General features: G+C 33.3%; 4 protein-coding genes and 2 long non-coding RNA genes across 6 annotated transcripts; all 6 read right to left on the bottom strand.

The window, feature by feature from the left end:
- Positions 1-3,947: 3,947 nt before the first annotated feature.
- LOC133803987 (probable pectin methylesterase CGR2) lies at positions 3,948-7,147 on the bottom strand. The gene is made up of 6 exons (XM_062242129.1): positions 6,802-7,147; positions 6,681-6,720; positions 6,290-6,331; positions 5,178-5,552; positions 4,892-4,947; positions 3,948-4,335 (listed from the first exon to the last, which is right to left on the bottom strand). Exons 1-6 carry the CDS (start codon positions 6,922-6,924, stop codon positions 4,183-4,185), a joined length of 789 nt encoding a protein of 262 aa, XP_062098113.1. The 5' UTR covers positions 6,925-7,147; the 3' UTR covers positions 3,948-4,182.
- Positions 7,148-7,532: 385 nt separating this feature from the next.
- Positions 7,533-10,768, bottom strand: LOC133806292 (uncharacterized). The gene is made up of 3 exons (XM_062244412.1): positions 9,377-10,768; positions 8,399-8,925; positions 7,533-8,313 (listed from the first exon to the last, which is right to left on the bottom strand). Exons 1-3 carry the CDS (start codon positions 10,766-10,768, stop codon positions 7,533-7,535), a joined length of 2,700 nt encoding a protein of 899 aa, XP_062100396.1.
- A 127-nt stretch (positions 10,769-10,895) lies between these two features.
- LOC133806291 (uncharacterized) lies at positions 10,896-11,831 on the bottom strand. The gene has a single exon (XM_062244411.1). The coding sequence runs from the start codon at positions 11,829-11,831 to the stop codon at positions 10,896-10,898; it is 936 nt and encodes a 311-aa protein (XP_062100395.1).
- A 2,864-nt stretch (positions 11,832-14,695) lies between these two features.
- On the bottom strand, positions 14,696-15,641 carry LOC133806290 (uncharacterized). The gene is made up of 6 exons (XM_062244410.1): positions 15,551-15,641; positions 15,399-15,457; positions 15,219-15,306; positions 15,043-15,137; positions 14,837-14,909; positions 14,696-14,721 (listed from the first exon to the last, which is right to left on the bottom strand). The coding sequence occupies exons 1-6, from the start codon at positions 15,639-15,641 to the stop codon at positions 14,696-14,698; spliced, it is 432 nt and encodes a 143-aa protein (XP_062100394.1).
- Positions 15,642-16,499: 858 nt separating this feature from the next.
- On the bottom strand, positions 16,500-17,835 carry LOC133804393 (uncharacterized). The gene is made up of 3 exons (XR_009878452.1): positions 17,746-17,835; positions 16,981-17,088; positions 16,500-16,780 (listed from the first exon to the last, which is right to left on the bottom strand). It is a non-coding gene; the product is annotated as an uncharacterized LOC133804393 (long non-coding RNA).
- Positions 17,836-18,940: 1,105 nt separating this feature from the next.
- Positions 18,941-19,572, bottom strand: LOC133805278 (uncharacterized). Its single transcript, XR_009878904.1, has 3 exons — positions 19,503-19,572; positions 19,281-19,398; positions 18,941-19,126 (listed from the first exon to the last, which is right to left on the bottom strand). It is a non-coding gene; the product is annotated as an uncharacterized LOC133805278 (long non-coding RNA).
- Between the last annotated feature and the right edge of the window lie 1,079 nt (positions 19,573-20,651).

The following is a 20,651-nucleotide window of genomic DNA, read 5'->3' as shown; positions in this document are numbered from 1 at the left end:
AATATCTCCTTGTAATGGGTCCAGAACTTTGGCTAGTTAAGCATTGTAAACTCAGAGCAATATATACGTTGCATGAGACTCCATTGAAGCTTGCTAAAATAAGCTTCAAACTCACTAATACCAAATACTTGTGGACTAGGGCTCTTTTATAGCCTGAACCATATAAAACATTTGTGTTATTTTCTTCTAGTTTTTGTCAAGTTCTTAGATTAGGTTGATAGCGAAAAAGGCAGTCAACACTATCATATTTATTTGCTTGGAAGACTTACATCACTTTTTCATACTTTTATATTAGATAACTCGGAGGGTTAATTGTAATTTTCATTTATTTATTCATTATAGTATTTTTTTTATTAAAAGTTAAGCAATTTAAATATCTAATAAGATTATCATTTAAAAAAACCAATAAAATTAATTTAGTATTTTTAAATTTTTTATCTTTTAATTATTATTCTATAGCTCTGTCTAATAAAATAATTATGATAATTTATCATATCTATTAAAATATATTTTTTAAATTATATTTAAGTATTTTTTAACTTTGCTTTTTTTTTTTATGTAATCAATAATTTAGTTATTAGTATGTAGAAAATCTATTGTCTTCCATTTTTTCTTTTTGAATTTATTTTTTTTAATAAAATTAAGTAATTAAGTTATTTAATTGAGATTAAGTGGTATTTTTATAATAGAATTAAATAATACATATATATATATATACATATACATATATATTGAGTCAAGATAGAATTGTATTTCTTAATATTTAATAATGCAGTAAAATCCATAGATTTCAGGTGTTGAGTAAAAATTCTAAGCTTTCTTAGTAGAAAAGTAAAGTCTACATTTATCTATTCCAAAAAAATTTAGTTACTAAGTATGACTCTAAGAGCAACTCCAATGGGAGTTGCTCAAAAGAATGCATGTCAGTGATGGGGTATATGGTGGGATAGGGTGATGATGTGGAAGAGGTTAATTTAGAAGAAAACTAGCAACATTGCCACTGTTGGGCAACGTTGCTTTCTTTTTTTTTTTTCTTTTATTTGATTGGTTAAACTTAATAAAAAAAATGTTGATTTGATCATTTAAGCATTCTTTTGAGCAACTCCCATTGGAGTTGCTCTAGGGTTTCTTAGTTGCTAGGTACAAATCACTGATCTTTCTTAGGCACCAAGTAAAAATCCCGAACCTTCATAGTAGCTAAATAAAGTTCACGCTTATCTATCCCGAGCTTTCTTAGTTGCTAAGAAATTTCTGATCTTACCCATATAAAATTACTTGGTCATGAAGAAAGATCCAAATCATTTCATTTAAAGACATGAAGCCTCACAAAAGAAAACATCATCTTGGACAAATCCTTCAGTAGTCCTTAAAGTCATCTAAAGCTTCTTCCTCAGAGAGCTCCTCCTTCATTTCACATCATTCCCTCACTCGATGAAACAACAACTTTAATGTGTTTGAGGACAAGGTAGAGGTGATCTTGATGCACCACCATACCTCCCAGCAAGGACTAAGCCAAAATTTGTCATAAGGAGGTCTAAATTTTTTAGGGGCTTAAATGTAACTTTAAGAAAAAAAAAATAGACTTTCTATTTTTTACTTTAGGGGCTTAAGTGCAAGTTTTCTTAAATTTTTTAAAACTTTTTAGAGCGGCTTAAATATAATTTTTCTTAAGTTTGAAACATTTGTATAATAAAAATATTAATATAAATATATAATTTATTAAAAAAATTAATTGGGGGCTCAAACTCGCCCTTGCCTACATGTCTTCATGCCTTGACCCCGGTGCACGGCCCATGAGAGAAGAAAAAGGGAAAAAAGTAAGGGAAATTTACAAAAATGCCTAAGATTTAAAAAAAATACTAAAAATAAGGAATCTGAAAAAAAAAATTACAAAAATATGGAGGAGAATAAGCATAGATATGGAGTGTTTTCTTTTTTTGTAAACAAAGTTTACAAATTTGTAACAATACTGTTTTTTTGTAGCCAAAGTTTACAAGTTTGTAAATAAAATTTACAAACAAAAATAGAAAATTGTATCAAGCAGTAACAAGATTGTTACAAACTGTTATCCGTATTTTTGTAATTTTTGTACAATTTCATATTTTTTAATTTTTATTTTAAAATTTATTGTGCCATATGTAATTTTTCCAAGTAAAGTAGAGGATTAAAGAGAGAATGAAAAATCTAATTTAAGTAACGGCTTAGTTTTTAGTTTCAATTTTAAATCATTTTTTTTTTTTAAATTTTGATGTCTAAAATAGAATTTCAATTATTTTTTATTTTTATTTTTAGTTTTATTAATGAATTTATTACATTTGCTTTTTTTAAAATGTTCTTTTTATTAAGGGAAATCAGTGGAGAAATTAAAAAAATGAGAGTTTAAGTGCTTCAAAATGTAAATATCAGCGAATTTGTTGCTAATATTTATTGTATTAATGACATCATAAATTATGATTTGGTGAACAACAAATAGACACATGGGTTCACAGTAGTAGATAATAGGCAAAAACAAACTGATGACGGAATTTGTTAACAAAATGTGAGTTTACGAGGTTTACTTAAACAAATAAAAAAAATGGAGGATTAAGTGCCCTTAAAAATGAAAGAGTAGTGGCCAAAACATATATTAGTAAATTTTGTCTAATTATTCCAATTTTATATTATATATATTTTGATTTGTTATAGCCAAAGTGCATTAGAACACAAGCCAATTTCTCTCTTCCTTACATTTTGGCTCACTTTTTCTTCCAAATATACCCTTATTCTTTTTCTTTTTATTTAGAGTTTAATGAAACTCTAAATATATATTATGTAGATGTAGATGTTATATATCACAAAAATTTATATATATACTAATTAATGAATTAACACTATTAAACTATTAGGTCTTAGTCAATTTACAACATCATCTTTTTATTGTTATGATATTTTTTTTATTGATTTATTATTTTAAAAATATTTGACAAAAATTCTAATATTATACAACTACATTTATTTTTTATTATAATTTTTTTTATTCTTTTTAATGATTAGTTTTTTATAATCATTAACTTAAACCTTCATGTAAACATATTAGTATTTTAGTTAAATGTTTTTTAGATAACAATAACGCATAACTAAATATAACATGATAATTATCAAAAAATATATGTTTGGAAATTCTATATTAGGGGTATTAATTTAGCATTTAGAATATATTAGAATATAGTCTTGTATTAAATATTATTATAATAATTATATTTTATAATATTTGAACTTATATTAATATAAATAATAAATATCTATTTTAATTAATTTTAAAAATATATTGCATTAAACATTTAGAATATTTCGATGAAGTTAAAACTAAAAAATTTCGTTATTTATACACTTTTTATATATATACATAATCTATATTAATAAAAAAATCCTTTTAAAAATATAAAATACGTACCAAAATATAATTTATGGCAACATTACATACACAAAAGTTACATTTTCTACCACTCATTAATTTAGATATTGTATAATTTTATAGAAATTGCTGATAATTATTGACATCATACACTAATATAAAAGTTTATACCAATCTTATAATATTAAACTTTCTCGTCAGTTTACTAAAACTTGAATTTTGGATTTTTTTTTTTTAATTTTAATTTATTAGTATGTACACCAAGTGTGCTATAAGAAGAAAAACACAAGAATTTTGAAGAATATTTATTTATCAGTTATCAAGGTTTAAAAATATTTGAGAATGGAATTGAATAAATTAGGATACTTTTGCAAATTTATAAAGTACTAGATGAAGTTCAACATGTATCCTCTCAAAAAAAAAAAAATGAAGCTCAACATGTATAATCTTCTATCTACAATAGTACATATGAAGATTTATGCTACTTTTGATATAGAATACAAAGATTGATGCACTCAACACTGTGGCAGACATATTTAAGAAGGTACCAGGCTCGATAGTGAATGCTCTACTTTAAACAAAAATTTCTTTCAGTGAAAGAATGTAATACAACAACACAAAACGGGAAAAGCAAATAAATTAACTGGTTACAACAACAACAGCTACCAAAATTTAAAACAACCTGTAGAGAAGTGGTACATATAAAGTAAAAAAGAAAAAAAAAATCAGAAATAATTTTGAGTTTGCCATTTCAGGATCTTCAAAAGTAATCCAATGATTCCAATATGTTAATGGAATGGCATAAGGTGGAAAATCTGGCAGCTTGAAATGTATGCCATCTTTGTTGCAGCCTGATCAAACTTTTTGGTAGCTGCTTCATTCTGCTCCAAGTTAGTCTGACCAAAATATTTTACCCACCATGACGAACTCCTCCATTTAGCCTTCAAAAGGAGGAAATATTACATTAGTCATTTTAATTAATGGAATTGTTGACAAGAAAATTAAAGGCAGGAAATTAATGACACCATTATGTGTTTATTTTCTTTTTTAACTTTTGGATTGAAATAAGCAGAGTTGTAATGTAAGAAAATCAGGCAACTCTTCTTGAATCTCAACAGAATGTTCTGGAAATCATCCAGATACGAATTCGATTTAAATTAGAAGATTTTGGTTGCAAAGGCTTCTGACTTCTCTTATTTCCTATATCTCACTCTTACTGCCTCTCATTTAACTCTTCCTGCCTCTCATTTAATGCAAAAAGAGGTCTCCGTGATCAAAATGGAGGTAAAATCTCATTTCCTATATCTCACTCTTCCTGCCTCTCATTTAATGGAAAAAGAGGTTGTCGTGATCAAAATGGAGGTAAAATCTTAAATAAAGAGTTTAGTGTATAACATCCAAGGTCAGGTTTACAGATAATTAATAAAACAAACAAACAAAACAATAAAAGATAAAAAAAAGACAGAACATATGAACTTATAAGTTAAAATCACTCACTGCCCTTCCAAATTTGGAGACTTCTGCAACTTTAGATCTCTGATGACCACGGTAGCCTGAATTGCCATGTACCAAACGATGTTATAGGAAGGTAGGAGAGGCAGAAAAAAAAATCATATAATGTGTTGATGCAATCATGCAAACATAACTAGAAACAAGATCCCATCACTGAATGGCTCTAGAATAGTCAATTTCCCAGCACAACACAATTATATCAGAAAAAAAAAACCACTTAATATTCATCACAATACATAAAAACTAGCTACAAGATTTAAAATCTATTCACCTGTAAACATTATAAGACCGTCAGCCGATACTCTTGCAAGATCTGGGACAGTCCTGTTGAGGTATCTCGGAGACAAATAATCCAAGGTATCTGAAACAATGACTAGAGAAAAAGATTTTTCCCTGTAAGGAAGTGGAAACTTGACATCAGAAACACGCACAATTCCTTTTCGCACAAGAGCTTTGCAGTTTCTATCTGCATCCTCCATGTCATATGGTTCTACACCCCAAGCTTCTGTTTCATCCTCCTTCAGCAACTCGGAAACCACTGAACAAGTATCAGGACCAATATGCAATACTTTTTGCATGCTATCACCATATGCTTTCTTTAAAATAGGTATTGCTCGTTGAACCTCCATTGTGCAGGAGTCATCACCTGCAATAACAAAACTGTTAAAATCTTCACATAAATGATGTCATGACAATTGACAGATCTGTAGATCAGAGAAATGACTCTAGTTCTTGACTAAGATATGTTCACTTTTGGCATCTATAAATCAAATAACTAACATTTTGAAGCAATTCAAGAGATGGGGGGTGGGGGAACCAAACTAATAAGCTCAGGTTTTGTTTCTTAATGCGGAATGGAAGAAAACAATTGTATTCAATCTTTAATCAGTTTTCATAGTACTGAAAAGAACCCAAATATCTATATATATAGATAGAAAAGACCCAATCTAACCTAAACTAATATACAGATATTGACTAAGTCAATGTAACTAACTAACTAATGATAAAAGAAACAAAATAAAAGGTCCTAAATACAATGCTAATATTTCTTATAGCTTAATGTTAAACTGGTATAATTTAGATAACTAACCAAACCCATTAGTGAATCATAACAATAAAACCTCTTCAGAAATACAACTTTTACTTTAATTCAATAAGCAACTTCACGAAATTTCGTCACAAATATAGTTATCCAACTGTTTATGACTTAAATGCATGTATAGTCATCTTGAATTTGTCATAGCCATAGGCAGCTTCATTTTGTAGTAGCATGATAACAAAAATACTCCGGCATTAAGTCAACTCCCCCAAAAGAAACACCATCCGTTGTTAAGCATCAAAAATCAAACCCAATCAATAAATTCACCCAAAAAAAAAAATTACCTTGAACCCTTGTAATGGCACCTTTGATATTCCCAAGTCCACCTGTCAGATTCAATCTGAATTTGTCAATCTAAGTACATAAAAAAACCCTCGAAGCAACTTTCAGCGTTAACATTTTGATACATAATAATAACTTTTATCACTAGGAACTTAACATGAAAAGCTTAAATAAAATATATTTATATATATATAAAGCTTTGTTATTGAAAGCATCGAGATATAAACTAGCATGTCCTTTGCTGTGGTCACTTTCAAAAGACAACAAAACCATAAAAAGGGTATTGCTGATTCGATAACCCAAAAAAGAAAGTATCTATTTTTGGAAACAGAGGAACTGAAATTGAGTTGCTATCATAACAGCTAACAGTAAGTTGAATAAGATTGAAAATACCTCTATTCGTGAATGTATAAGCAAGAAGAAACAGTGCTCCCTGTAAATACAGACGACAAACTTTAAAAAACAAATAAAAATAAATAAAAGAGAGAGAAAGAGAGAAATTGTAAATAAGTACCAGGAAGAGAACAAGAGCAATTGGCCAAAGTGGAGAAGATTTTTGCTTGGAATGGGACGACCCTGAAAACAAAGGGCCACCATCCCCCAATCGCCGAGAGGGATTGACTTGCCTCCTCGCCATGTATACCGAAGTAATAGCTTTCTTCTTTCCTGGTTGGATATGAGATTAGAGGAAGAAAGAAACCAAGGTTAGAGAACCAGCATTTGCCTAGATCCGATTCTTTTCAAAAATTAAGGAAAGAGAGAGAACGGGATTTGCGTTTAGAAAAAGAATGACTTGGGGAAATATACACTACAAAGTGGATTCAAAGTGCATGGCTCGTGCTGACGAAACCATTTTCTGAAATAAACTCTCTTATTTCTGTCGGTCGTTTTTTATAGTCCTTTCTTATTATTATTTTGACATCATAATATTAGTTTTGTATTTTACAATTCTCACTTAATTTAACTATAAAATTATTGACTACCCGTTTAAAAAAAAATTAAATCTAAGCAATGTTAGTATATTTAAGTGAACTTTTAATGTCTTGATCTACTAATCTTTAACTATACATAAATTATTAACTACTTAAAACTTTTAATATTTTTTCTTTAGAATTGAATATGTACCTAGTTGTATAATGATTAGATGTTACTCATCTATATTTTTTTTTTGATGAACAAAGAATTATATTAACACACAAAACCAATTACAAAACCCAGCTCAAAGAGAGCCCCTCAATCCGAGAATTACAAGAGATTAAGATTTTCAAGAAAAACTAAGTTTTTACTTTTCAGCTTAGCTTTAGATACATTAGAAACTCTAGCTTTTAAACAATTTTGCACCTGAGTAACAGCCTTGTTAACAGAAACAGAAAAGTAATTAAATAAACACTGGTTTCTGTTCCACCAAACCAGATAAACTGAAGTTGCTAAACCAGCAGCTAAGACTTTCTGCTGAATACCCTTCGGCTTCCCCACTATCCACTCAACCCAGCCATGATAATGCATAGGCCAGACATCTCTGCCCAGCCAACCAGCTACACGATTTCTCACCTGTTGAGAAAACTGACACTGAAAAAACAAGTGTTCATGACACTCCTGCTGTAACTCACATATTGGACAGAGGATAGAAGCCAGCTGCAGATGACACCTTAATAAATTGTCCCTGGTTAACAAATGCCTCAAAGAAGCTTGCCAAAGTACAAATCTATGCTTGGGCAGGGTCAAATTGCACCAAACAACATGAGCAAAAGGAACTCTTTCCTTGTTAACCAACTGAAGATAAAGTTTGCTGGTCTTCAACTTGTTATTTACCATTGCTTTATCTAACATCTCACCATTGATGACTGACTTCAGTTTAATTAGTTTACGCCAATACCAGCTCACATTAGTCTGAAGATTGTACTCCCAAATAGATTGCCCTTTAAGATAAACAACATCAATCCATTTAACCCAAAGAATATCTTGTTTAGTAGAAACAGCCCAGATATATTTTGCAAGAAGCACCATATTCCATTTGGCCCCTTCCCTAAAACCAATACCCCCCAAATGCTTAGGAAGGCAAACTTGATCCCAAGCCGTGAGGTGAAGTTTACTCCTGTTTTCATTCCCACCTGCTGGTCTCCCACAGAAATCGCCTGCATAAGTGATCAATCTCAGCAATTACACTCTTAGGGAGAAGAAAGATACTCATCCAAAACGCTCTAATTCCCAATAAAACAGAGTGTATAAGTTGAGCTTTTCCAGCAAATGAGAGATGACGATTAGCCCAATGATGTAGCTTCAATTTAATCTTCTGAATTATATTAGCGCAGTCCCCTCCTCTCCATTTTGTAGGTCTCAGTGGGACACCAAGATATTTTAGAGGGAATTCACCTTCAACAAAATGCAAATCCTTTAGAATATCTTTGGTCTTTGTCTCAGTTAAACCACCAAAATACACTCGGGATTTCTCCAAGTTGGCTGTTAAACCAGAAACAACACTAAATGCTTGAAAACACTGCTGAATAATCTGAATAGAAGTATTATTTCCTTTGCAAAAAATCACCATGTCATCCGCAAAGCAAAGACTCACCAAATTCAAATTTTTACATCTAGGATGAAATTTAAAGTCTTTACTCTGAGTGGCATGAATGGCATCCTAGTAAAAAACTCCAAACCAGAACAAATAATAGAGGGGAAATCGGATCCCTTTGTCTCAGCCCCCTCCTCCCAGTAAAACAGCCCTGCACTCTACCATTCATCAAAATTGAATAAGATGAATCTTTTAAACACAACATAATCCAATTAATAAACTGGTTCGGGAAACAAAAAGCAGCAAGAATCTCCTCTAAACAGTGCCAATCAATGGAATCATAAGCCTTACTTAGATCAATTTTCATCACACACCTAGGGGAAATATGCTTCCTCTTGTAACCTTTAAGGATATCCTGAAAAATAAGTATGTTATGAGCTAAAAGCCTATCCTTAATAAAAGCCCCTTGATTTTGGTGTATTAACAGAGGAAGGACCACTTTTAATCTCTCACACATCATCTTAGAAATACATTTATATAATGTATTGCAGCAAGCGATGGGCCTATAATCCACTGCCTTAGTTGGATTTGCAACTTTAGGAATCAAAGACAACAAAGCATTATTTAGGCCTTTAGGAAGGATACCTTGTTGAAAGAAACCCAAAACAGCAGCTGAAATATCGTCACCAATCTCATTCCACATTGATTTGAAGAAACCCGAACCATATCCATCAGGACCCAGACTCTTGATAGACCCAATGCTAAACATAGCATTCTTAACATCCTTCTTAGTGAATGGTTTTATTAAAGCCAGTTGATGCTCTAAAGAAAGGATATTGCCATGAACAAAGCAATCCTTATGAATAGAACCCGAAGCCTTACTTTGACTGCCCAAAACACTTCTAAAATGAAATAAAAAGTGAGCCACAACCTCCTCATAATTCTCAACTAACTGGCCATTATCAGAAACAAACGAGGCAATTCGATTAACTTCCTTCCGCTGTTTCAAACAAGCATGGAAAAACGTTGTATTATCATCCCCAAATTTGAGCCAATTGACTTTGCTTTTTTTCCTCAAGAAACTGTCATACAATCTGGAATTCTGAACAAGATTATCTAATGCCTGCTTTTCCTCAGCTTGAAATTCTGAAGAATGAGGATTTTGCTGAAGTTGAACTTGAGCCTGGTTATAATTATCATTAGCCATCTGAAAGTTACGCTCAACATCACCTATTTTATATTTATTAAATTGCCTCAAAACGTGGCTAAGTCTCTTAAGCTTCACCAAAATACCATCAAATCCCCGAACAGCCACTGGTCTAGTCCAACTTTGCATAACAGTAACTTTGAACCTTTCATGTTCCATCCACATATTGTAAAATCTAAAAGGTTTAAATCCAAAATTTACCTCCTGGATTACCTTAATAAGGCAGTAGCAATGATCTGAAAATATGTCCCATTGTTTAACAGCAACCGAAGCCTGAAAGAGGTCAATCCACTCTTCATTTTTAAAAACACGATCTAATTTGGAGTAAATTCTAGCCCCATCAGATTGGTTATTAGTCCATGTAAAGTGAGAACCAATCGATCTAAGTTCATCAGCCAACCCATACGCTTTCCATCTTTGAGCATCGATCAGTTCAGTGGTAGCAACTGGACGACCCCCACATCTGTCATCATACTTAAAAATTGAATTGAAGTTTCCTGCCATTAACCAAGGAGCAACAGGAAATTTAAGGCAAGATAAATCCTGCCATAACTGAACTCTTTCAAGAACTGTGTTTCTCCCATAAACAAATGTCACGCAATACTCCCTTTTTGACTGTGACTCCTTAATAAGAGTATGAACATATTGGTCACTCTCTTGAATAATATCCACTAACAAAATATTACTCTTCCAAACCAGCAAGATTCTACCCTCATTATGAGAACCCTTATAATAGCTCCAACCATCAAAAAATCTGCCCATCATATCCTCCACTTTCTCACCCCTTAATTTGGTCTCAAGAAAAGCACCCAAACCAATTTTATTAATCCTACAAAAAACACTAAGGGACCTCTGTTTTTCCCTCTTATTCAAACCACGAACATTCCAGCTAAGAATTTGGAACTCCCCCATTTGATTTTTTGTTTGCATTGAAATCCAATTTCGAACCCTCCAATCTCTTGTCTAGTAAGACATTATATGCATTTTTCAACTTGTTCTGAGCCTTAGAAGCCACCAACTTCTTCCCACCCACTTTCCTAGGTGTGACCCATTCCCCCTCATGATCTAAGTTGTTGTCTGAAACTTCTCTGTCACCAGCCACCTGATCAACCCTGGATTCTTGATTAGTAGCTACCTCAATAACATTAGTTTTCGGCTGAACATGTGGAATCTCCATAGTACTGTCAGCCGGTTTAGTCATGAAACCAGCTTCATTATTTTGCTTTGAAGAACTGGCATCCTTCTGCATCTCAAAGTTGCCCAGATTTGCATCTTCAACATATTTGACTAAGTTAGCTCCATTAGTGTTCTGTTCTTTTGGTCTCCAAACCACCTCTTTTTTCTTATTACAAGAAGATTCAGTATGGCCAAACACCTTACAGATCTTACACTGTGTGGGCAGCCATTCAAACTCAACAAATTGCTCCATTAATTGCCCTCGTTCATTCAAAAACTGAATAGATTTCGGGACCTCATCTGCTATGTCAATCTCCACTAAAACCCTTGCAAATTGCATCATAGATCTATCCTTTGTAACCTTATCAACAAGAATTGGTTTCCCAAGAGTGCTAACTAAAGCACTCAAACACTTGGTTCCCCAATACTGTAACCCCAATCCAGGTAGTCTCACCCACACCGGTACCGATTTAACCAACCTCAAATGATCTAATTCAATGGTCCAAGGTCTTACTATAACAGGTTTTCTATCAAAATGCAAAACCCCATTTTCTAACACCAAGTCTCTAGTCGCTTCATCTCTGAATTTAACCAGAGTATGGCCTGCATTTAATCTCACAATCCTCTCAATACCCAGTTTTCTCCACATTCTCTTTATGAATCCTTCAAAAACTACAAAAGGGGGATTAGCTCCTAACACTATACATACTACGGCTGAGTTCCAGATGGAAGCTTCAACAGCAATTTCTTCTAAATCCACTTGAGTGGCTCCTCAAATTGCAGACGAGCTCCTCCTTGGTTCGGCAACAAATCTTTAAATGATGACCACTTATCCTTGGTTTGATTGATGAAATCGTTGTTGAATTCTTCTTGCTCACTCCATTTCAAACCGGACTGAGAAATTCCCGCCTATCCATGTTCAGATCCCTTTTCAACGAACTTCCAATCTCTGGGAAGTCAGCCATCGTGTCCTTAAAAATGTCCTCCATCTCAGTTGAAGGTTCTTCATCCTCAACTGCCAGTGACTCCCCACCCACTTCCTCAGACCCTAACTCTTCCCTACCCTTGCCAATCAAAGCAGGCTTATGGTCGACTCTCTTACGTCTCGCCACGGAGCAGCTAGAGAGAAACCGTACGCCTTTCCTTGTTCAAAATCTTAAGTTTTCTACTCTTCTATATTTTTGTTTATTAGAAAAAAGGAAAAAAAAAAACTTTAATTTGAACTAGAAAATAAGAGTTGATTCAATAGCTCTAGCGTTAAATCAATATTAAATTGCTAAGGGTGCATCTAATCCAATCCACTATGTGCGAGTTGATCACCCGAAGCTTCTCCCAACTAGGCAACAGTAACGAGGCTTCTCTCGTGGCCTCGTGTCAGTATGCTTCTATCTGGGTAAGTTATTCATTCTCATGCTTGAATTCAATTCAGCAAGGCTTTATTAGGCTAACATTTTCATTCTTTTTACTTTTTCGTTTTGCAATCCGCCTTGGTCTGCCAGTGCATGGGAGACATCATGATGGAGAAGTCGTATGCACTCTAGAGGTCCTAGGACAAAATAGCCTCCCTCAAGGAAAAAATCCAAGACCCTCGGGAAGAACTTGCCCGGGCCAAGACTACCCTCGAAGCCGAGTGAAACACTCTCGGGAGCTTGAGGAAGTTGTCTAGAAGGTCATCGAGGACATGCAGCGGGCCAAAGAGGAGATGAAACCAGCCACTGAGAGTATGCAACGAGCCAAAGAGGAGGCTAAGAAAGCCACAGCTGAGGTCGCCCGAGTGGTCCTTGAAAACTCCCAACTTTAGAAGCAGGTTAAGGAGGCCATCGACCAAGCTGAGATAGGGGAGAGAAAAGCCCTCCAAGCCATGGAGATGAATAGGTCCTCTCGGTGTCGGGAGGAGAAACTGGAAAAAGAAATCAAGAAAATCGTCGAGGATGCCTTCTATGCGGCCTGGTATCACAACCAAGACATGAGCTTGGATTTCATTGGAGAGCCCAAGAAGTATAGACTCCTCTTCGAAGAACATCTTTGAGCGACTCAGGTTGCGGAAGTAGCTCAAACGGTCGAGGCGACCCCATCCACTGAGGCCACTCAACCAACTGAGGCGACTCCGGCTACTGAAACGACCCAGGAAAGGGTGCCTCGAGTGCAGACCCGATTATTGTACTGGTGGAGAAGGTCCCGGAGGACTGTTCATAATTTTCATACTTAGGCCTGCGTGCCATAACTTGTTGGGGTATAGACAAACAATGCTCGAGCCCCCGAGCATAGTTGTAATTACTTTCGTGTTTTACGAATTATGAAACTTGCCTTGCTTTTTATTTTGGTTTGGTTCAATGAATTCAACACAACCTAACTGCCACGAGAATAAGCACTCAAACCACTTCAAACACTTGGTTCTATAAATTCAACGCACTACAAGAAAAAATGCTTTTAATAACACCGAAAATGTGTTATCAAAACATACAATAACACTTTCTGATGTGTTAAGACCGATTATGTTATCGTAGGTCAGGGTACTTTACATAACACTTTATCAGTGTTATACAGATGTGTTATTGTACTGTCAACGATAACACAATTTCTGTGTTATTTTAATATATAGATAAGTGTTTAATTATGTTATTTATAGTCGATTATATAACACTTTTTTTGTGTTATACTACACTTTAGTATAACACTTTTTTTGTGTTATACTACACTTTAGTATAACACATGTGTTATATTAGCTTAGAGAAACATAATCTTTTTTTACTTATACAAAACTAGGAAAACAAATATGAAAGTTGAAGCCAAATAAGGTAACATAAATAGATTTTATTAATTACTCAAATGTAATTACAATATTTAGTCTACTAGTCTAGGCTTAAGAAATCATATTACAACATAATTTATGCCCAATTCATATTCCTTTATCACTAAATACAAAACAAGAAATGAATACAAAAATTAGTGAAATACATTCTTCCATTCTAAAGGCCTCAACTACAAATGTTGTCAAGAATTGCTCCAAAGAAATCATCTCAATATACCTGCACATTGTAAAAAAAAAAAGTCCTTTTATTATTAAGAACAAAAGTTCTTGCCACCACAACAGCAAACTTATAGTCTTTTCTTAAATGATACATTGAAAACTTCAAAAGAAGAAAATGGAAAACTAAGATAAATACTTATCTGTTTTAGTTCAATAAAATAAGAGAGCTATCAAGAAAGAGCTAGGGAATTTTCAGATGAACAATAAAATAAGAGAGAATCAGTAGAGAATTTCTCTATGGTGATGAGTCTGATGACTCAAAACAGTCAGTTGGGACTGTAGATACTATACTGCTATTTATAAACTATCATATTTAATGATATTCTTTTATTCTTATATATAAATATATATAAATAACTATCATAACTGGTTTCTCTGCCAAAGCTAGCTAGCTCATGTTTAGAAATCATTTACATAAGAAACTATACATGACCCTGAAATTTTCATAGTATTAAAACAAAAGTGACCTTCCAATTTGAAATTCAAGTTATAAATGCTAACCCAAATGCTGAAAAACAAAATCATATTTACAAATAAAATGAAGAGAAATAGATCAATGGTGCTGAGAGAAACATGTATTTTGGTGATTCAAGCTTACAGACAAAATAATGATGGCCACATACCAGTAGTATATACAGTACAAGAAGCCAATACAACATGCCAACTCATATATACATATATTGCAATGGAACAATACTGTGGAATCAGTAATAGAAGAAATTGAAGAAACAACATGAAAGAAGAACTTTGAAAGATCATCAGAAAATCAACAAAAAAATGCAATACTTTATGTGTTGTCATTTCAGTTTAAGCACAGGGGCACTATCACGGTTGATACTATCAGATGATTCATTTTGGTGTTATGTGTTGTCATTTCAGTATAATCAGTTAGTAATGCCACTAATTCAGAGACTGCAGTATAGTCTAAGGAAAAGTATAATACATCAACAACTTTCAAATAAAGTAGTTGAAAATAATAAATAGCTTCTGTAACATATAACCCACCTGTGGAGCCTTCCAAAGCAAAAGTATCAATACAGTGCCGGATAGAATCACATATGTTTGCCAAAGCCCAAGAAGCAGTTATTCGCACCTAAAACAACAAACGTACAGGAAAATATTACTCCCTTGTGAACAAATTAGAGAGCAGGGTTATTATAAAAATTGAAAGTAAAAGAGAAATACCGATATTGAGGGGTCGCGGGTATTAATCTCCACTGCGTGAATCAATTTGTTCAGGATCTCTGCACTATACCATTTAAGTTTCTAGTAATTCTTCTGTCTATATTTCGAGCTCAAAGAAACATGAAAGCATGAAAAAAAAAATTTAAAATCACCTCTGGAAAACTTCAGGAAAACATGAAATGACACCAATGGCTCAACAAGAAGCTGATCTAACTGAAGGCACCTTGTCTTGTTTGGCTGCATTAATCTGCAAAGTCTCTTAGTTATAATGCATAAACTTGTCTGCAAATAATTAATTTCCAAGAGAAACAAGTCAAAAACACATAATCAATGCTTACCACAGCAGAAAGAATGAAATCCTATTTCTCCTTCGCAAGAGAGAAGAATACAGAGAAAGTTATGCCCGCAAAACAGATTAACACTTTGCAGAGAAAGAAAAAAGAATGATAATGAACTGTCTTTTCTTAGTTACTTTATACCTAATGATATCAGGTCCATGTTAATTAACCATTGCAGAAGCATGTCGCAGAATCAATGGAAAATGCTTGAGCAGATACTACTCAGATCTTCTATTCGCTTCTATTTTATCTTTCATAAACTGTATAACTAACTAACGAAAACACATACCCTAATACACACTCATGCCCTCACTTCACATGAGATAAATAACTATAATTCTAACAGGAAAATGTATTCAGAATTATATAATATCTATAGCAAAAAATAGCTAATTCCACCATTGAAAACCTGATACATCCACACAGGCATACAAATAGTAAATCCAAGATTCTAAATACAGAGTACTTCAAGCAATGCCTAGATTCTTGACAAGAGAATAATTTCTGACAACCATAAAGCATGGTATTTCCAAACTAACTAATAGGTTACCTGGAGAGCCTCTAAGCATACTGTGTGATTGTTTACTTTTTCCAAGTAATGAGACCTTATTAACAAAATAAAGACAAACAAAGCAATAACAAATTAAGACAAAGCTGTTACTAACAGACTTTTGGATTATCAACACTAATACAATCTAATCTAAAGGAAAATTTTGTTAATTTAAGAGATGAACTCTATCTCTAAACAGAGAGTTACACCACAAAATGTAAGAAACCTATCATAACTTAAAAAAACTTTCAAAAAGATCACTCATGCAACTAAGAAGTTTATGCTCAGTCTAATATAAATTAAAATACTAAATAAGAGGAACACCTCATGTAGTTAATGACCATTAAACAAATAAGCTCCAAAGCTTTTTCAGAAGTTCAATAATGGTATCGTGAATCAATATGCTTTGATTTACAACAAAAATGAATTTAATACCTATAACCGCTCTGTGAATATTGGGCTAACAATTCAGAGAAAGCAGGATGACTTTTAAGCTGCAAATGGATTAAAAAAAACAGAGATATTATGCTACCTAAAATTTATGAAAAACTGAAAGAAAGTGAACAAGTTCCAGTTAAGATTTTAGTTAAAATGAGCCCTCAAAGAGCTCAATACTTCCCAATTAATTTAGGACAACATGCCTGAACTATTTATCTAAACTAACTATACCAATCTTAAAAGGGAAGCAGCAAACCTTTTTAGACATGGTGCTCATCTTCTGAAGTATTGATACAGATAAACTTCCAGTATCACCAGCAGCTAATTTCTCAATCAAATGCACCATGACTAAACTGGCAGAAACCTGCATATATTTACAATATAAATTAACTTAAAATGCCAATAATCAGTAATCACATCAAAGAATCCATCTAAAACTATATGATCTGCAAACATTTTGTTAGGCATCAGATATTGAATAGAGCTATATAGGATTAGTGTGTTGACTTGTAAATTTACTCAAGTTCTATTGTTTGGCTAGTAAGTGTTATTGTTAGTCTATAAATTGTATAAGAGAATACTTGGAAGGGATATATAGAAGAATTTGGTTACTGTTTAAAGTTTAGAATTTCTACTCTGGGAGTTTTTGCTAGGTTTTCTCAAATTAACCTAGACTTTGTGCAAGATTTGGTTCTTTTTAGTACAATTCGTTTATTCTTAGAATAAAGCTTACAGAATCTTTCAAATCAGCAACCTAGACGGTGTATTAATTAAAATATATTAAATGAGAAACAATGGGTCAGTTGTTCAAATAAAAAAATTAATGATCAGGAAAGAAAATGCATTAACTCGAACACGCTAAAACAGCAAACGTATGGTGTTGACTTTAAAATGACTAACTAAAATTCACCCCAAATTTCATGCAAGAAAGAGCCATATATAAGTTTATACCCAAAATTAGAAAAAAAAATGCAACATGGATTAGCGCTAGACTTGAACGCTGAAAATGGAGACAACTAACCTCATTTTGGCATGTTGAAGTTAATATGTTAGATACTGATACAAGGCAGTACTTATAAACTGGAGCAACTGGATCCAAGGCTTTTTTACTTTCCTGAGAAACAAAAACAGGGCAGTACTCATATATTTCAGTTGAGGAAACAAAACTAAGTCGACTAGCAAAAACAGAGGACAAATACAATTTTAAATTAGCAGGGCTTATAGAAAAAGTTTTATTGTTATATTAGCACTGCCTTTAAGACTTCCATTGAATGAGATGTTACTTACATTGCCATTTATCATAACATGAAGTTTCTGCCCTGTGCTAGAAGTTCTAAATTGTCCCAGTTCCAACCCAGTTCATATATCTATTCATACAACAGAAGAATCCTTTAGAAATTATCCTATCTAAATCAAACTATGACACAATTAGTAAAGCGAAATTCTAGTTATGTTGCTCACAATCAAGAGATGTGATGAAACTTTTAGGTAAAATTACCCATTCAATGATCTCACTACCCAATATTATAACCTTTCCAATAACAGTTTTACACAGATGGGATAAGAAAGGAAGAAACACTGCTTTTTATATTTTTATAAAGCAAACCTTTTTTTTTTACTTGGCAAACTTGGAAATATCTTAAGAGTAATTAATTTTGTATGAGAATAAACAAAATGCATACCATTGGCACCAAAAATAAGGCAGCATCTGCAACACGAGAAGTTATTACTACATTAGGTTGGTGCTTTTCCAAGCACTCAACAATCCAGAATTACACTACAATATCTACAATTCCACTTATGTTTAAAAATTCAAGACCTTAAGAAAGTAATTAAACATACATAAATCAGGAAATGGTAATTGTACAAAGAACATATTTATAAGGGTTTGGAGTGGCATTATGATCGCGAATAGTTATTAGATGCATCACTTCCTTGTCTTGGAATGTTTAGGAAAAAATCATAATAATAAAGAGCATAATTAACAAAAATCTGGAACCACCATTGAAAGTATGTACACCAAATATCCCAAAAGAATGAAAATGAAACAAAGTATTGAGGCTAAGATACCAATGAAAATAAGAAACTACTTCTCCATGTGTAGAAGTTATACATATTAATCAATCTCTAGAAAGAGCAACTGAAATTAACTCCAAATACCAGTAATTTTTATAGTACAATACCTGGCCGGTGCCAAACATATTGCAGATTTAAATGCCAAAATCTCTTTGAAGCCAAAAAATATCACGGTTTGCTCCGTGCATCACCTAATTCAGTTCACTATCTTTATCGACAAAATCCATATACGAACAATATACATGTACAATGTAGAATCCTGATGCAAATTGATCAAACCCTATAAGCTCATCTCCTTGGGCAAGCTGATTTCAAGAAAATATAAGCTGCAAAACCGAAAAAAAGAAGAATAATAAACCATGAGAAACGTCGAACTTTAGAGCTCTCTAACCTCCTAGCCATTCGTTCTTTTTGGCAAGGCGCCTATATTGAAATCTCTTTCAAAGGGCAAATAATTATGTTTTCATTCAATTTTATTACCTTGCTGACATGAAAGCCATTCCCAAGAACACCGCCTTTATAGATTTCTTTTGCCCCGCATAGTCAAATGCCAATGGAAGCATCTCATGCAGAGTTAGAAAAGCCATCACTCTACCAACTGTCAGAAAAATTTGTAAGAATCAAATTATCTCATGCCTATGTTTAGTGGCGAAAGTAAGTTTCATCCATCTATAAACATTTTTAGGAATTAATATCACTAACCTGCTCCAAGAAGGCCTTCAAGAATTTCAGGATTCAAGCTGCTTGGGAATAGATATACTGCAAGTAAAAGAAAAAATTACAGAGAAAATCAGTTTTAGGATAGCAACTGCATTTCGGCAAAAACATAAGATTTCCCCAAGTGTAAAATCAAGTTTTTAATCCCCTCAAAGGGTGCCTGAGTGGTTAAGTACAAGTCCTTCCTTCCAGGACCAGCCTTGCTTCGATTTAAGCCAGTGTGTCCTCTAACATGTAGCAAAATAGATTTAATAGAAATCTCTACTTTCAAACAGAAAACAACCTAGCATTCACATCAGACAGAAGTTCACATACCACAATTATAACACCCAACGGCTCAGCAAAACCAGAAAGGGTTGCCAATTTGAATGCTTGCCACTTGTTGTGAAAGATCACCAAATTAGTAAATCTTAGTTTATTGAGACAGATTATATCACCAATTCAACCAACCTTAAGAAACCACCAGTACAGAAACAAACATTTTGAAACTCAGATTTTGTAGACGCTAGAACAATACTCCAAATTTTCAAACTAAAAATGCAACTCAGCTAGCTTCCATAAATTGATTATCCTTGGATTTGAGATACAAAACAACTAACTCAATGAGTAAGGAAAAGAGTTCAGGGGATGGGCAACCCTAAAAAAAAAAAAAATTAATTAGATGAAGATTAAAGAAAACCAGAGATTACTAACCAGCGGGTGAATATACTCTTTACAATTACCATCCTCGCTCTTCTGCAACCAAACATGCTCAAACGGTTGGCTCACATTATTAACAAAGATTTTGAGCTCCTGTTGAGGTCTCGGAATCGACGGTATATGAAATGGAGTCTTCAGTTTTGTCCTAATGATCTTATCCTTCGTCGCCACCTTACGAGTGATGAATTAGAATCCTGCCCACTCGACAACTGACTCGCCCCCTTCTTTTACTTCCCACACACTAACTGAAACCCATCATCCACAACTGAAGTCCCATTCGTCACCCTCCCATCATCCAGCAAACTCTGAGCAAGAGAACGAGAGAGGCAGTGAGAAAAAAAAACAAGAACAAAATTAACCCAAAACTCAACACTCCAAACATACATATATGCATATATAAAATAGAGAGAGCCGAGAGTGTCGGGGGTCACAGAA

This window comes from Humulus lupulus, chromosome X (genome assembly GCF_963169125.1).
Source record: "Humulus lupulus chromosome X, drHumLupu1.1, whole genome shotgun sequence".
Classification (NCBI taxonomy): domain Eukaryota; kingdom Viridiplantae; phylum Streptophyta; class Magnoliopsida; order Rosales; family Cannabaceae; genus Humulus; species Humulus lupulus.
Note: the sequence above shows the minus strand (reverse complement) of the source record. Positions and strands in the feature narration are given on the sequence as shown.

Excerpts from the sequence above, each read along its gene's own strand:
- LOC133806292 (XM_062244412.1), bottom strand. The coding sequence starts at position 10,768 with ATGGGCAGATTTTTTGATGGTTGGAGCTATTATAAGGGTTCTCATAAT. Across the intron at positions 8,926-9,376 it reads AAGTTGCAAATCCAACTAAG|GATGCCATTCATGCCACTCA; the intron begins GCAGTGGATTAT and ends GTTTTTTACTAG. Across the intron at positions 8,314-8,398 it reads TTTCTGTGGGAGACCAGCAG|GGAAGGGGCCAAATGGAATA; the intron begins GTGGGAATGAAA and ends TATTGGTTTTAG.
- LOC133806290 (XM_062244410.1), bottom strand. The coding sequence starts at position 15,641 with ATGCAGCCAAACAAGACAAGGTGCCTTCAGTTAGATCAGCTTCTTGTT. Across the intron at positions 15,307-15,398 it reads CCCGCGACCCCTCAATATCG|GTGCGAATAACTGCTTCTTG; the intron begins GTATTTCTCTTT and ends TTGTTGTTTTAG. Across the intron at positions 14,910-15,042 it reads ATCATCTGATAGTATCAACC|TATTGTTCCATTGCAATATA; the intron begins GTGATAGTGCCC and ends CTGATTCCACAG.
- LOC133803987 (XM_062242129.1), bottom strand. The coding sequence starts at position 6,924 with ATGGCGAGGAGGCAAGTCAATCCCTCTCGGCGATTGGGGGATGGTGGC. Across the intron at positions 5,553-6,289 it reads TGCCATTACAAGGGTTCAAG|GTGATGACTCCTGCACAATG; the intron begins GTAATTTTTTTT and ends TTGTTATTGCAG. Across the intron at positions 4,336-4,891 it reads TCTCCAAATTTGGAAGGGCA|GCTAAATGGAGGAGTTCGTC; the intron begins GTGAGTGATTTT and ends CTCCTTTTGAAG.
- LOC133806291 (XM_062244411.1), bottom strand. The coding sequence starts at position 11,831 with ATGTGGAGAAAACTGGGTATTGAGAGGATTGTGAGATTAAATGCAGGC.